This window comes from Panthera pardus, unplaced genomic scaffold (genome assembly GCF_024362965.1).
Source record: "Panthera pardus isolate Hobbes unplaced genomic scaffold, ASM2436296v1 HiC_scaffold_11, whole genome shotgun sequence".
NCBI lineage: Eukaryota > Metazoa > Chordata > Mammalia > Carnivora > Felidae > Panthera > Panthera pardus.
In genome coordinates, this window is record NW_026526666.1 from 51373259 (window position 1) to 51387692 (window position 14434).

The 14434-nt window shown below is 37.7% G+C and overlaps 1 protein-coding gene across 1 annotated transcript in view; it reads right to left on the reverse strand.

Annotated features, from left to right (window-relative positions):
- Positions 1 to 14434, reverse strand: part of IL23R (interleukin 23 receptor) — a 57755-nt gene that overhangs the window by 36869 nt on the left and 6452 nt on the right. The window contains exon 4 of the mRNA XM_019448934.2: positions 9217 to 9340. Coding sequence (XP_019304479.2) covers positions 9217 to 9340 — 124 coding nt within the window. The remainder of the gene's footprint in view (positions 1 to 9216; positions 9341 to 14434) is intronic.

The window sequence follows — 14434 nt, forward strand, 5'->3', positions numbered from 1 at the left end:
ACTTGCCAGCCACTATGATCTGTTAGAATCCAGAGTGGCATGCTTGCTGAGACACAGAACTCCAGGGAGGAAAAGAGGAACCAGCCTCACACTACCAAGCAATAAATACATTTATGAATCAAAATAATACAAAAATTATAGAATATCTATATTTTAAACCTATCACTACCAGAGCAGGATAATCTCAGCAGGCAGTCAAAGAATCTCTCTAAGGCTGACAGGGAAACGTGGGTAGGGGTGACCGGTCTCCATAGCATGCAGGTGGCACCAACTACCCTAGTTCAGCCCAGGTTTTTAACCCTCAGTGCATGTTTTCCGGTGCTGCCTCTTTCCTCTCAGCAGCAGGAAAACTACTATGAATGCCACGAGAGGACAAGGACATGTCATAGTGATGAAAAGCAGAGGGCTTGGGTTTTTTAAAAAAAAAATCTATAGGTTCAAATCCTGGCTCTGCCCCTTGATAAAATGTGGGAATCGAGCCAGTTACTTAACCTCTATGTACTTCAGTTTACTCATCTGTGCAACAGGAAGAATAACATCGTTATCATGAGTAAAATCAGATAAGTGAGTTGGTGAGATAAGGAAGCATGGAGCAGGTGGTTTCATGCATAATAAAGGGTTTATGAAACAGATAATTATTATTAATTAAAAGGTATTTGTGACATGACTTACACATTCTAAAGAATACAAATGAAACCTTAAAAGTTGTTATATTTCAACAAGTGAAATTTCTTTTATATTACTTGTAGCTGAAATCAAATCATTCCATTAAATTCAGAGGTGTTTACATAGTTCCCTTTTATTTCTTCTGAAATAAGGCAGAATATAAATAAATTACAGAGAATTGCTTTTAAGGTATGCCAACCTCATGCTCAGTAAGAATTCAAATGTAAAAATAAGAAAATGGCAACTATGGGTAAGTAGCAAGTAGGGCATCTTTGAATATTTTCCAGTCAGAGAAAACCACATGCATGTCCTTAATTGGTTTGCGGCTAATTCTTTTACCACAAAAATTGAGACCACAGTCAAAATGCAAATACATTCTTAAACCAACATGAACCATAGTTATTAGGTAATTTAATTCTGCTTAAAGTCTACCTTCCTATTAGCACCTAGACCATGAACACTGTTTTAGATGAGGAATCTAGTAATAATGAGTGACTGACTATACTTTGGGACTATTTTTACATAAAACTTATATTACAAAGTTTCTTTTTAATTTCTTATTTCTATTTCTGTTTTTGGTGTGTTTTTATTACATAACAGATTATTTGTTGAAGGGAGTCAGCATGATTTATGTTTCTCTGAAGTTTACTATGCACCTAGCCCTAGTTGTATTTCATAGATTTTCAATAAAAAACATTGCAAATTGATGGTGATAACGGTTAATAGCATTTTCCATTTAGTTAACCACTCATTCAACAAATATTTAATTAATATCCACTATGTTCCAAGTATTACCTTGGACATTGGGACTACAACAATGAACAAAACAGATAAAGTCCTGACCTTCATGGAGCACACATTCTGGGGGAAACAAATGAATATATAATATGTCCTATGGTGATAAATGTTCAGAAGAAAAATAAAGCAAAAAAGGGTTAGGAAGTGCTAGATGCAGGAGTGGGGATTTTTTATTTTAAAAGAAGATGCGGAAGGCCTGTCTGAGAAGGTGATTTTCCTCCTCTCTGGAGGAAGAACTTTCTAGGGATATACAAAGGCCGTAAGGCAGGATCATACTTGTCCAGTTCAAAAACAGCAAGGATGTCAGTGAGGCTTGGTGTACGTAAAGGAGATAGAAAGGGATTAAAGATGAGATCCGAGAGTTCTGGAGGAGGGAGAGATATAGAAGGTACTGTAAGGTCACAAAGAGCCTCTGGAGGACTCTGGCTTTGAAATGGGAGGTTTTGAGCAGAGGAGTGACATGATCTGAGGTGCATGTGAAAAGGCTACTTGTGAATGAGTCTAGGAGGGCAAAGGTGGAGGCTAGGGCACCAGTTAGGAAGTTCTTATACTAAGTCAGATGAGGGATGATATGGCTTGGCCTGGGGTTGCAAACTGGGTAGTAAGAAGAAGTCAAATCCTATAGGTTTGGCTGATTAATTTTGTTAAGGGCATGGTAGGGAGTAATCTAGGACAACTCCAGTGATTTGGGCCCAAATAAAATAAAGAGGGAGTTGCCATTTACTGAGAAGGGGAATGCAAGTACGGAGAAAGGAAACTGGCAGTGTTTGGGTTTTGAAAATATTAGCTTTGAGATACCTTTTGGATGTCTAAGAGGAAGTGCTGAATAAGATATTAGATATATGGTAACTGCAGACAGGGGAGATATCTGGACTCAAACTAGATAAATTAGGGAGTTTTACACTATAAATTTGTGTTATATCTTTTAGGTAATGAGTGTAGATACAAATAATAGATGCTAGGAATAAAACTCTAGGGGCTTGTTACTTCACTGGAAATGAAGACACATCAGCAAGAGACTGAGAGAAAGCATCCAGGAAGGTAGGAGGAAAATCAAAAGGGAGTAGTATCCTCCAAGCTAAAAGAAGGAAGCGAAAAGCTATTAAATGCTCCTCATAAGGAAGATAAGGACTGAGAATAAACCATTTGATTTGGCAATGGGGAAGTCATTAGTGACACTGTTAAGACCTGTCTCAATGGAAAGTGAAAACTTGACTAAACTAGCTTAAAGAAAGGATGAGAGAGAAAGAGACAGAAAGTGCATACAACTCTTGGGGTGCTTGGGTGGCTCAGTTGGTTAAGTGGTCAACTCTTGGTTTTTGCTCAGGTCATGATCTTGTCATTCCATAGGTTCAAGCCTCGCATCAGGCTCTGTGCTGACAGTGGGGAACCTGCTTTGGATTCTCTCTCTGCCCCTCCTGCACTTTCTGTCTCAAAATAATAAATAAATAAACTTAAAAAAGAGTACAGACAACTCTTGAGAAGTTTGGCCATAAAGAGGAGCAGAAAAATAGAGTAGTGGAGGGGAAAGACCAAGGGAAAGTTATATTTTTCAAGAGGGCAGACGCTGCAAGCCGATGGAATGATCCAGTAAAGATAGAAAAGGTAAGATGCAGAAGAAAGAGAGGAACATTGTGGGAGCAATGTCCTTCAGGAGGCAGGAGGGGTAAGATCTAGCCCAAGAGGTGGAGAGTTGGCCTCAGGGAAACAGTAGTTCATGCACAGTAGTAAAAAGGAAGACCAAGTATATGGATAGGGAGGTCAATGCGTCAGTAGATGGGGGAACTTATCATATTTCTCATTGCTTCTATTTTCTCAATGAAGTAGAAAGCAGGTCATCGACAGAGCACAAGGAGAGAGAAAGCATTCTGGAGGCCAGAAATGAGACAAAAAGTAATGAAATAATTACCTGGCTTAGTGGAGCAGTGACTGGGCCAGTGAAATGTGGTAGGATACTGGGTAGCTGTCAGGGCTCAGTTGAGATTAGTGGTCATGAATATATAGTCATATCAGTCAGTAAGTTTGCATTTGTCCCCAGCCACAATTAGCTTTGCTAGTACAGATACAGAATTGGTGAGGAAATGGATTTAAAAATATGACTGCTTATTGAGTCCTAAAAGAATGACAGAAATGTAATATCACAGCCTTAAAAATATTTGGAATCGTACCTAAGACCTCTTTCTGGTTATTAAGAATATGCATATGGAGAAGAAGAGGTGGCAAAAACAGGCAGGCCTTATGAATTGACAGAATAAGCAATTGATCTTAGGGGGTCTACAATGATATCTTATCTAAAAATAATTGCCCTACTGGTCTTTCATAGTGCCTGAAAATTCCATCATTTGTGTTATTCTAGTGAGATCATGAGCTTGTCATGCACAGAGATGGTGCCTATCTACAAAAACTCTCTAGAGTTTAACATAGTAACAAGAAGAAGCAAAATGCTAAATAAATCTTTGCTAGATTGACTTGAATGGAATAAAATGAGGGGCCATGATGAATTCTTTTTCATTCAACAAGTATTTATTGAGTAGAAGACATTGCAAGGACACTGCAAGAGTTTCCAAGATAAAGAACATATTTACATGAAGCTGTTGAGGGCAATAGACAATAGTAGGTAGACGTTTATTACCAGAGTTTCTTCTTTTTTGGTTTTTCCTACCGCCACTTATTGATAAACAGCAAACCACAGCACAGGAGGGTATGTGAATGGAAGCCCGATGGCCCCTAGGCTGCCATACAGGGAATGTCACCTTTCTGCCACTAGTGGAACAAGTCCGTGGGCTGAAGTGAAATGCCTCTTCTGTAAATGTGGTCTTACTGGAATACAGAACCACATGAGTTTGAAGTGAAACCTTGCAAATGCTGATCTCTACCTACCTGCCAAAATGGAAAATACCCTAAGAACCCAGGATCTAGTATAACCTTTTTAAACTACCTCAATCACAAACTGATTATAAGTCAACTTTTTCCTGGGGGCTAGGGGGAAGGCAGTTTTGATAGAAAAATTAACTTTCTCTTCTGTATTTTTTTTTCAACTCATTGGTGTGTTTTTAATTGTGAGATAGGATAAATGTTTATTTCCTTTTCCTGTTTGTGCTTATAGGAGCTCATTCTTTGATTTTGCTAGAGGAGAACATTCATTTTTATGCTAATCCTTCACATTTTTATGTTCTTTTTAAACTATGAAACAATTCTATTAATCTAGACTCAGCCAATTCAGAATTTGGGTTAGGTTTGTCTGCGTTTGGCTGTAATTTATTGTTGGATTTCAGAAAAGGCGAAAAAAGTTTTTCTAAAATGTAAGACTTTGTATTAGTATTATTTAACTTGACTGTGATGGGAGAATGCAGGAAATGTCTATGTCTACATATCAGAATAACCACTCAGTGACTATCACCTGAGCAGTTACAATGCGCCAGGCCCCATTCTAGACTCAAGTGATATAGCAGTGAACAAAATAAGCAAAAATTCTTGCCCATTTTGAGATTACATTTCTAGTTTGAATGAATGAGTGAGTTTCCTACTGACACATGCACAAGAGCTAAAAAATTAGTCTTTCAGAGCACATTTAACAGCTTTTTTCTAGATATTCATCTGTCTAAAATGACTGTTACCTGAAAATGAGTAAAATTATTGTTTATAATACCTTGTAAATGATCATTTTTTAAGTTTATTTATTTTGAGAGAGAGAGAGAGAGAGAGAGAAAGCCCATGAGTGTGTGCAAGTGCAAGTAGGGTAGAGGCAGAGAGGGAGAAAGAGAGAATCCCAAGCAGGCTCTACATTGTCAGCGCAGAGCCCGGCTCAATCTCACAAACCATGAAATCATGACCTGAGCTGGAATCAAGTCAGACACTTAACTGACTGAGACACCCAGGCACCCCAATGATCTTTTTTTTTAAGTTTATTTTAAGTTACTTTGAGAGAAAGAGGGAGCAAGCAGGGGAGGGGCAGAGAGAGAATCTCAAGCAGACTCCATGCTGACAGCATGGAGCCTAATGTGGGGCTCAAACTCACAAACCGTGAGATCATGACCTGAGACAGATGCTTAACTGACTGAGCCAACCAGTGCCCAGCCCCTACCCCACCAATGACCATTTCTTAATGGACTTATATTAATTAGTCTCCTCACCCAAATAAGTCAGGTTTTAATTTTAAAACAAATCAAACAAGACTAGTATGTCAGCCTTGAGTGTCACCTTAATACTCTGCCTTTTTGTTGTTTCTAAGTGCTTCCTTTTTGCAAGTCTTTTTTTATAGTTTGTGTTCTTATAAATTTTGTAACACCCAGTATAGTATTGCTTATCCTCATTTCACAGGAAAGTAAGGCTCAGCCAAGCTAAATAACTTTTCTAAGATCACACAGCTAGCAATTATGGCAGATATTGTTAGATGACAGTACTAAATTCTATCAACAATGTCTTTCTCCTAGGTTCCCATCCAGATAGAGTAGACATGTAACTCAGTCCTGGCCAATGAGATCCAAGTGGAAGTCTATAGGTGGAGACGTTCTTTTTCCTTCACCACTTTTCCTGCCTGGGATTTGGATGTGAAGCCTAGGGGTGCAGCTTCTGAGAGTAAAGCCTACACATTAAAACTTATAGAGGAAAAAGTTGGAAAAAGCCTTTGGGATATCATTGAAGTAATCATGCCAACTCTGTCATACCTACCACTATGGCTTGATATAAATAAAGCCCCATATGTTTAAGTCACTGCAGTTAGATTTTCTGATATTTGCATCATAAAAGACACCTAACTGATAAATCTTAGAACTGGAAATCAAAAGTAAAACTCGAAAGCCCCTGTTCTTTCCAGTGGATAGCTCTAAAAGCATGATCTTTAATAAATCTATTTTTAATATTTTCATGGCGACTTGAGTATTGAGAACAATCTCAATACTCATAATTACTAGGTATTTCTCACTTTGTAAGGTAGATGTGTTTCTCAGAAAAAGCCATGTGTAAATAATTTCAATATATATCACTGAATGTATTAATAGATTTTAAAAGAAATCTATAATAATCAAAATATTTGGAGAACATTTTTATGAGACTAACTAGGAAATTAGGTGGTGGTTGGCAAGTTTTTTTCAACAAATATATCTTCTCAAATTGTGGTATGCCTGTTCCAAATTTACAATGCAATTTTATTGTCAAGAACCTGAGAGGGCAAGTAAGTGGGACTTAAATGAATTAAGCCATATCCACTAGGTTGGCAATAAGCAATACAAAAATAATAAGGGTTGACAAGAATGTGGAGAAATTGGAACCCTCATACACTCCCAGAGTGAATGTAAAATAGTGCAGTTGTTTTAGAAAATAGTATGCAGTTCCTCAAAAGGTTAAACAGAGTTAACATATGACCTCTCAATTCTATTCCTAAGTGTATGCTCAAGAGAAATGAAAACTTAGGTCTACACACAATCTTGTACATGAATATCATGGAAGCATTACTCATAATAACCAAAAAGCAGGAATAACCCAAATGTCCATCAACCAATGAATGGATAAAGTCAATGTGATATATTCATATACGGAACATTATTTGGTCCTAAAAAGGAATGAAGTGCTTATACATGCTACACCACGGATGAATGTTGAAAGGTTTATGCTAAGTGGAAGAGCCAGTCATGGAAGGACCATGTATTGTATGACTCCTTTTATATGAAGTGTCCAAAGTAGGCAAATCCCCAGAGGATCCCTCGGGATGGGAAAGTTGAGGGAAATAGAGTGACTGCTAATGGATACGCGGTTTCCTTTTGGCATAAGAAAATGTTCTGAAATTGTGGTGATGGTCGCATAACTGTGAATATACTAAAATCATAGAATGCTTATGCTTAAATAAGGTGGCTCAGTGTTTCCATCATCCTTTTGATACATTGCCTCTGTCTAACCCCTGCTCAGAATGACAGGTGTGAGTGTCTTGCCTGTGGCATGGAGCCCATTATTCCAGACTTAGCAATGTATTCGTAAAATCTGCCTGGTTTTTACACAGAATTTCTTGAATGAAGAAATGCTGCTTTTTATGTTTTACTTAATTAAAATTATTCTGAGTATGTTACACGTGGAGAGAGAGAAGATTGGAAGATTATTCTGTTCTATTGTGATGAGACCTGGTTATCATCTCTCAAATATGCCCTGTGATCTGGTTCCGACACCACTTCAGCAGTGGTAGTCAAGGCAGCCCAAGTTCAAATCCCACCTCTCCCTCTCTGGAGCTGTGTGGCTCTGGACGCATTGCCTAACCCCACTGAGGCTCAGTTACTTTGTCTACAAAAACTGGAAAAATAATCATATTTACCTCACAAGGTTGTGTAAGATACTAAATGAAGTAGCACATGTAAAGTTTTGACCCAGTACTTAGCAAATAGTAAAGGTCCCATAAATGCTTTTTATTTTATTTTTTTAAAAAAATTTTAATGTTTGTTCTTAAGAGAGAGAGAGAGAGCACAAGCAGGGGAGGGGCAGAGAGAGAGAGAGAGACAGAATCTGAAGAAGGCTCTAGGCTCTGAGTTGTCAGCACAGAGCCTGATGCGGGGCTCAAACTTGTGAACCATGAGATCATGACCTGAGCTGAAGTTGGACGCTTAACTGACTGAGCCACCCAGGCGCTCCCCCAATAAATGCTTTTTAAAAAATAAGTAGTTTTTTTGAGAGTTACAAACAGACAAAAAAAAAGTTTACTTCAAATACACCACTGAAGGCATTCTTTAAAAAAAAGAATAAAATGGGAAACATGATGGGTGACTAACTTAACCCTGTTTGCCCATACCTTTTTAAAAATTAATTTCATTTTCATCTTTAACAATCGCAGAGTATTCAAAAACAGACTAGCATACATGGATATAGTTTAAATGTAACAAAGAAAGATTTCAGCTGTGTACATTGGGAAGGGGAAAGGGATTTTTTCATATCAACCTTTTCCTATTTTGCAATTTCTGAATAAGCATTCAAATTTAATTTAGTACGAAGTAGTACAACTTTTATGATCAACAATTTATCTTTAAGCATAAAAACTTAAGAGGTTTGGCTGCATGGTCACCTTGGCTCCCGAAATCTGGCTATTGTTAAGCATGTAACAAGAGCATTTCCTCAAAGCCCTCCTGGACTGCAGATAGAAAATTAGCACTTTCACTCAGTTATTACTTCAGTTTTAAAACTCAAAGTCCCATGTCCTGGAGACTCCCTTAGTCTCGGGCAAACCAGAAAAGAGGGTTGGCCTGTACAGGCACCAAATTTAAGATTTGGGGATCATTATTAATAACTAGTAGCGTCCATGAATTTAGTGCTAATGGTGGACCTGGCTCTGTGCTGCACGCTTTAAGAGCCAAATTCCACTTAAATAATTAGAATAAACCTGTGCATTAGGCTCTATTTTTTAGATCCATTTTAAAGATAAAGAAAGGCAATTTGGAGAGGTTGAGCAAGTTGCCTAAACCCTAGAATGAGGATAGAGCTGGGGTTGAAGCAAAGATCCTTTTAAAACTATTCTGTGCTATATCAGCATCAGGTCCCTGACCCCAGGTACGTACCAATGAATTAAAGGGCAGAAAGATTATAGAACGCATTGTCCCACAGAGTGAAAATATTAATGGCCCAAAAAGGGTTCAGGTAGCTTCACTGATGATAATTAGGGAATTGGGGATAATCAGCATACATTTAATGCTTAAGGCTCATTTTTTGGATCCCTGCTGGAGGCAGAACATTGGAATGGAATGGAATTGCTCATGTTAAACTGTTGAAGGAACCTACCTCTTCACATACACCACATACATTGTGTCTATGTAGGTGGGCTTCCCAGAATTCCAGGTACAAGTCATGTTGCCTGAATATTCATAAATGACACAGGTTACCTTGTCAGGAACATCTGGTGGATCTGCAACAAAATGTATCACTTAGGAACCACCATACAAACATAAAGTTCTTTATAAAGTAGCTAGCTGATAAACTTCCCATTTTATTTAAGAAACCAGCCCAACTGGCATTCAATACTTCCCTCATTCCATCCCTACCACCTCACCTAACATCCTACTTTGCCATCAAACATTGCTACTCTCCTTTGTGTACTATATTCTCCACTCTTCTGGGGATACTAATATGATCAAGTTTCTCCTATCAAAAAAAAATAATAATAACTCCTCAAATTCTCTCTCCTCAGCTACCACTATCTCCTTTTTTTAACAGCTAAACTAAGGGTCCTATATTATACTGGTCTTTTACTTCATCTCCCATTTGCTCTCGAACCCCAGACAATCAAGATTCAGACCCACAATTCCACCAAAACCACTGTTGTGAAGGTCATTAATGACTTTCTAATTAACAAATTCCGAAATATCTGTGCAATCACCATTGAACTTGACTTCTGCAGCATTTGCTGTTTTGGTCCCTTTCCCCTTGAAACCTTTGCCTTTGGCTCTTGTGAAAGGATCCCAAAAAAGTGTTTTTTCTTTCACCCCATCAGACTGTTTCCTCTTCTGGCACCTATTCCACTACTCACTTTAAAAGTTTAGTGTTTATACATACAATGGACTATTACTCAGCCTCAAAAAGGAAGGGAACTCTGATACATGCTACAACATGGATGGAAGTAGAATGATGGTTGCCAGGGTGGGGGATGGGGAAAATGAGAGTTGCTTAATGGGCACAGAGTTTCAGTTTTGCAAGATGAAAATAGTTCTGGAAATGAATGGTAGTGACGGAAAATGATGGTGATTGCAGAACAGTGTGAATGTACTTCATGCCTCAGAACTATACACTTAAGAATAGTTAAAAAAATATATTTCATATTATGTATATTTTACCACAATAAAAAATGACTAAACGTTTTTTGGGGGGCTCCTGGGTGGCTCAGTCCATTGAGTGTCTGTCTATTGATTTCGGTTCAGGTCATGATCCCAGGGTTGTGGAATCAAGTACTACGTCAGGCTCTGTGCTGAGTGCTGAATCTGGAGGCTGCTTAAGTTTCTGTCTCTCTCCTGGAATGCCTGGGTGGCTCAGTGGGTTAAGCATCTGACTTTGGCTCAGGTCATGATCTTGCGGTTCATGTATTTAAGACCCATATCAGGCTCTGTGCTGACAGTTCAGAGCCTGGAGCCTGCTTCCAAATCTGTGTCTCCCTCTCTCTCTGCCCCTCCCCCACTCACACTCTGTATCTCTCTCTATCAAAAATAAATAAACACTTAAAAAAAAAAAAGATTCTGTCTCCCTCTGCCCATCTCACCCACTCATGTGCTCTTTCTCTAAAATAATTAAAATTTTTTTGGTATTCACAGAATTCTATTTCAACATTCTCTTTCTCCCTCCCTGCATCCCCTTTAGCTCTTTTTCTAAGTGACCATAATATGGAGAACATTGTTTAGTTTTTATCTGTTAGCTTCTTTACCTTTTGAGAACTGAAATCTTGCTCACTCCCAACTTCATCCCCACTCCACTCCTGCCTCAAGGGCTGTTACTCACTAGGCTTTACCTACAAGTGTATCCTTGACCTAGGCTGACTAAAGAGTATTTCCCTTTGGAATGAACACATGATTTAAGATGAACCAATCAGCATTCTCCAAGGGGCTTTTTGGAGAGCCATTGTAAGAGGTATTTTCTTACCCCTAGAAATTGCTGTCTCTGAGTAACATGTGAGCCATGAGCTGCTGGTGGCCATCTTGGATTTAAGAATGAAGACAACACAGGGGTGTCTGGGAGGCTCAGTCAGTTAAGTGACAGGCTCTTGATCTCACAGTTTGTGAATTCAAACCCCTGCATCAGGCTCTGCACTGACAGCACAGGGCCTGCTTAGGATTCTCTCTCTCTCTCTCTCTCTCTCTCTCTCTCTCTCTCTCTCTCTTTCTCTCTCTCCCTGCCTCCCTCCCTCTCAAAAATAAATAAAAATTAGGAGAAAAACAATCTTAAAAAAAAAAAAAGAATTAAGACAACACGGGGGAAAAAAACCCATGAAGAGATAGGAAAAGATGAGAATTCCAATGACATTATTGGAGCCCTAATGGTCTCTGAAGTCTATGAAACCCCAACAACTATAGAATGACATCTGCAATTTTCAGTTACATCATCCAATAAATGACCAAGGTCAAGATCAAAAAAAGAAGTATGGAAATATGGAGTGTTTATCATGTAGTCACTTTTCAGGTGTGGCTCTCTCGGCTTGTCTCTACACTCACAATACTGCTTGCAAAACTTGACTACTCAGCAAATGACAAGAAAAATGGAAGAATGGGGGCTCAGGAAGAATAAAAATATGGACATCTATGAACCTGAAGTTATAGCCAAATATTTATCTTACATACAAATATATACTTACACTTCACCTGCACATCATCTACTAAGAATATTACTTGTAAAATCAAAAAATAAATATATGAAAAAGTTTTCCTCATTACAAATTGAAACAATAATAGATATCATTTAGACCTATAAAATTGGCAAGGATTTTGAAAAAATGGTAATCCACAGTGTTGGAATGGACTTCAGGGAAATCCTCTAACACTCCTGTTGGTGGGAGTACAAACTGGTACAACCTTTATGGAGAGCACTTTACATATTACTATCTTTAAAAGCAAGAGCAATATCTTGCAACCCAGCGATTTTACATCTAGGCATGCATCCTTAATGAAATGTTCAAAGATACACAAAAATATTTGGCCAAAAGTGTGTGCCTCTTAAAGTATTGTTTATAATAATGAATAAGTTGGAGACAACCTAATACCCCAAAATAGGGTTAAATAAACTATAATAAACTCCTAAAATACATCCAAAAACAAAGTTGTAGAAGATAGTTTAAATATCTGGCCTCTGGAAAGCACTAGAAATATGTTTAAGTAAATTCTGGCCATATGATAAAGTGAAAAATGCAGGCTATGAAACACTGTCGTGAGAGAGACATAAAGGCATAGACAGAGAGAGAGGGGTTGGGAGAAGGAGACAGAGGAGGAGAGAGAGGGGGAGAGATGGGAAGAGACAGACTGAAGCTTGAAAGATCTATTTCAAATTATTAAAGAGGGATTGCTAGTAGTGAAATTATGGGATTATAGAGATGATGGGTATTTCCTTTGTGCTGGTCTAAATTTTTAAAAACTTTCTACATTGTATGCAATTTGATTTTACAATTAAAAAACTATTTCAAGCAGTAAGAACATACTAAAGTTCTTTAGAACATTTTGGTGAGTTGTAGCATTGAATTACAATGGGGACAAACTGGACTCCAAGTAGGGGAAAATAAATTTTTTTATTTGAGTCATAAAGGGGGTAAATTTAAGTCATTTTGGACATGGATTGAGTTGTGGTCCTGCACTGATTACAGTGATTTATGCTGAAGTTATTTTTCCCCCTGAGACATGAGCCAGAGAGTATCATTGATTTGGCCATCATAAAAAACAACGGTCAATCTTTTGGGTTGTTATTCCACAGCATTCTATATGAAGTGAGTGCTCAGGTTTGTAAATGTCTAGTGGTTAATTAACTTTGCAAAATATCAACTAGATTATATACACATATGCAAATAAACAGAATATTTGTTAATATGAAGCTATGTAAAGATGGGAGTATGATTATGGTTATGAGAAGAAGATGGGGTTATTATTAATCTCGTTGCCCCTTTATCCAATGTCAAGGGTAAAAACCCCCTCATGTAAGTATGAGGCTTATGTTTTTGCTTTTTCCTAGTAATCCCATCCCTCCCCTATTATTGGAGCACTTATTAATCACAGGCCGGATTTCTCATGAATTCAGAGTCTAGCCAACGATCATTTTCTACTGAGAGTTTCTTAAAGGCAGAGTCCCTTTTCTTTGAATTTCTACCATTTAACACATTTTTGGTACAGAGCAACCACTCAGTAAAGCTATCTCATAATTTGATTGGCTTGATTAATAAAATGATAATGAGAAGAATTTACAGTGAACAGAGGCACAATGCTTCTGGCAAAGATCACTCTGTAATTCCTTACCCAAGGAGAGCACAGGTCAGCCTAATTGTGCCTGTAATAATGATACTAGATAGCAACGTTAAAGACAAATATTTAGGAACTTTTGTTGGATAAGAACTCTGCTTTCATCTCAATAAGTAGAGATCAAAGATGGTTAAAATTTGGGGCGCTCTTGATTTTGGCTCAGGTCATGACCTTATGGTTTGTGAGATCAAACCCCGAGTCGGGCTCCACTCTGACAGGGCTCTGTGCTGACAGCACAGAGCTTGCTTGGGATTCTCTCTATCCCTCTCTCTCTCTCTTCCTATCTACCCCTTCCCTGTTTGTTCTCTCTCTCAATATATAAATAATCTAAAAAAAAAAAGATGGTTAAAATTGAAGGAAGTCAAAGACATTTAAACTTTTAAATAAATGATTAAGTAGAAACAGACTGTTCCATGTATGTTTTTTTAATGTGGTATTTTTAAATGAATAAAGACATCTTACAGTATTTTATCTCATGATTGGTGTGAATCTGATAAACTTCCTGTGATATGTGTGCATTTAATCATAGATGAATTCTAGAAAGTGTTTAAAATTATGGCTAAAAATAGAAATTGTGATAATATTTGTATTTCACAAATTACATATTAAAGTACAGAAGCTTTTAAATATATTTGGATTTCTTTCCAGGAAAAGCACTGACTCATTTATTTTCTCTCTCTTTTATGACTTGTTTCTAGTCTAAAAAATACATGTAATCATTTTGTTCAAAATAGTGATGGTAAGTTAACATAGTAAAGCTCACAGGACAAATACTCTGTGATCAAAGTAACCCAGTGAAAGCAATATAATTTCTAGAGTACCACAGAAACCCTCAGAAACCTTTTTTGACCTACTTAAATAGGAAGTTTTGTTTGCTAAGAATGCAGAGCTCAAGAATCCAGGGGTTCTTGGGTCTAAGAGTTAGAGTAAATTCTTACCTGGCAGTTACAATTTCACACTCATAACCAGAGGTCTGTGTAAGAAGTTACAACTCACAAAGTAAATAAATGGAAAGAGTG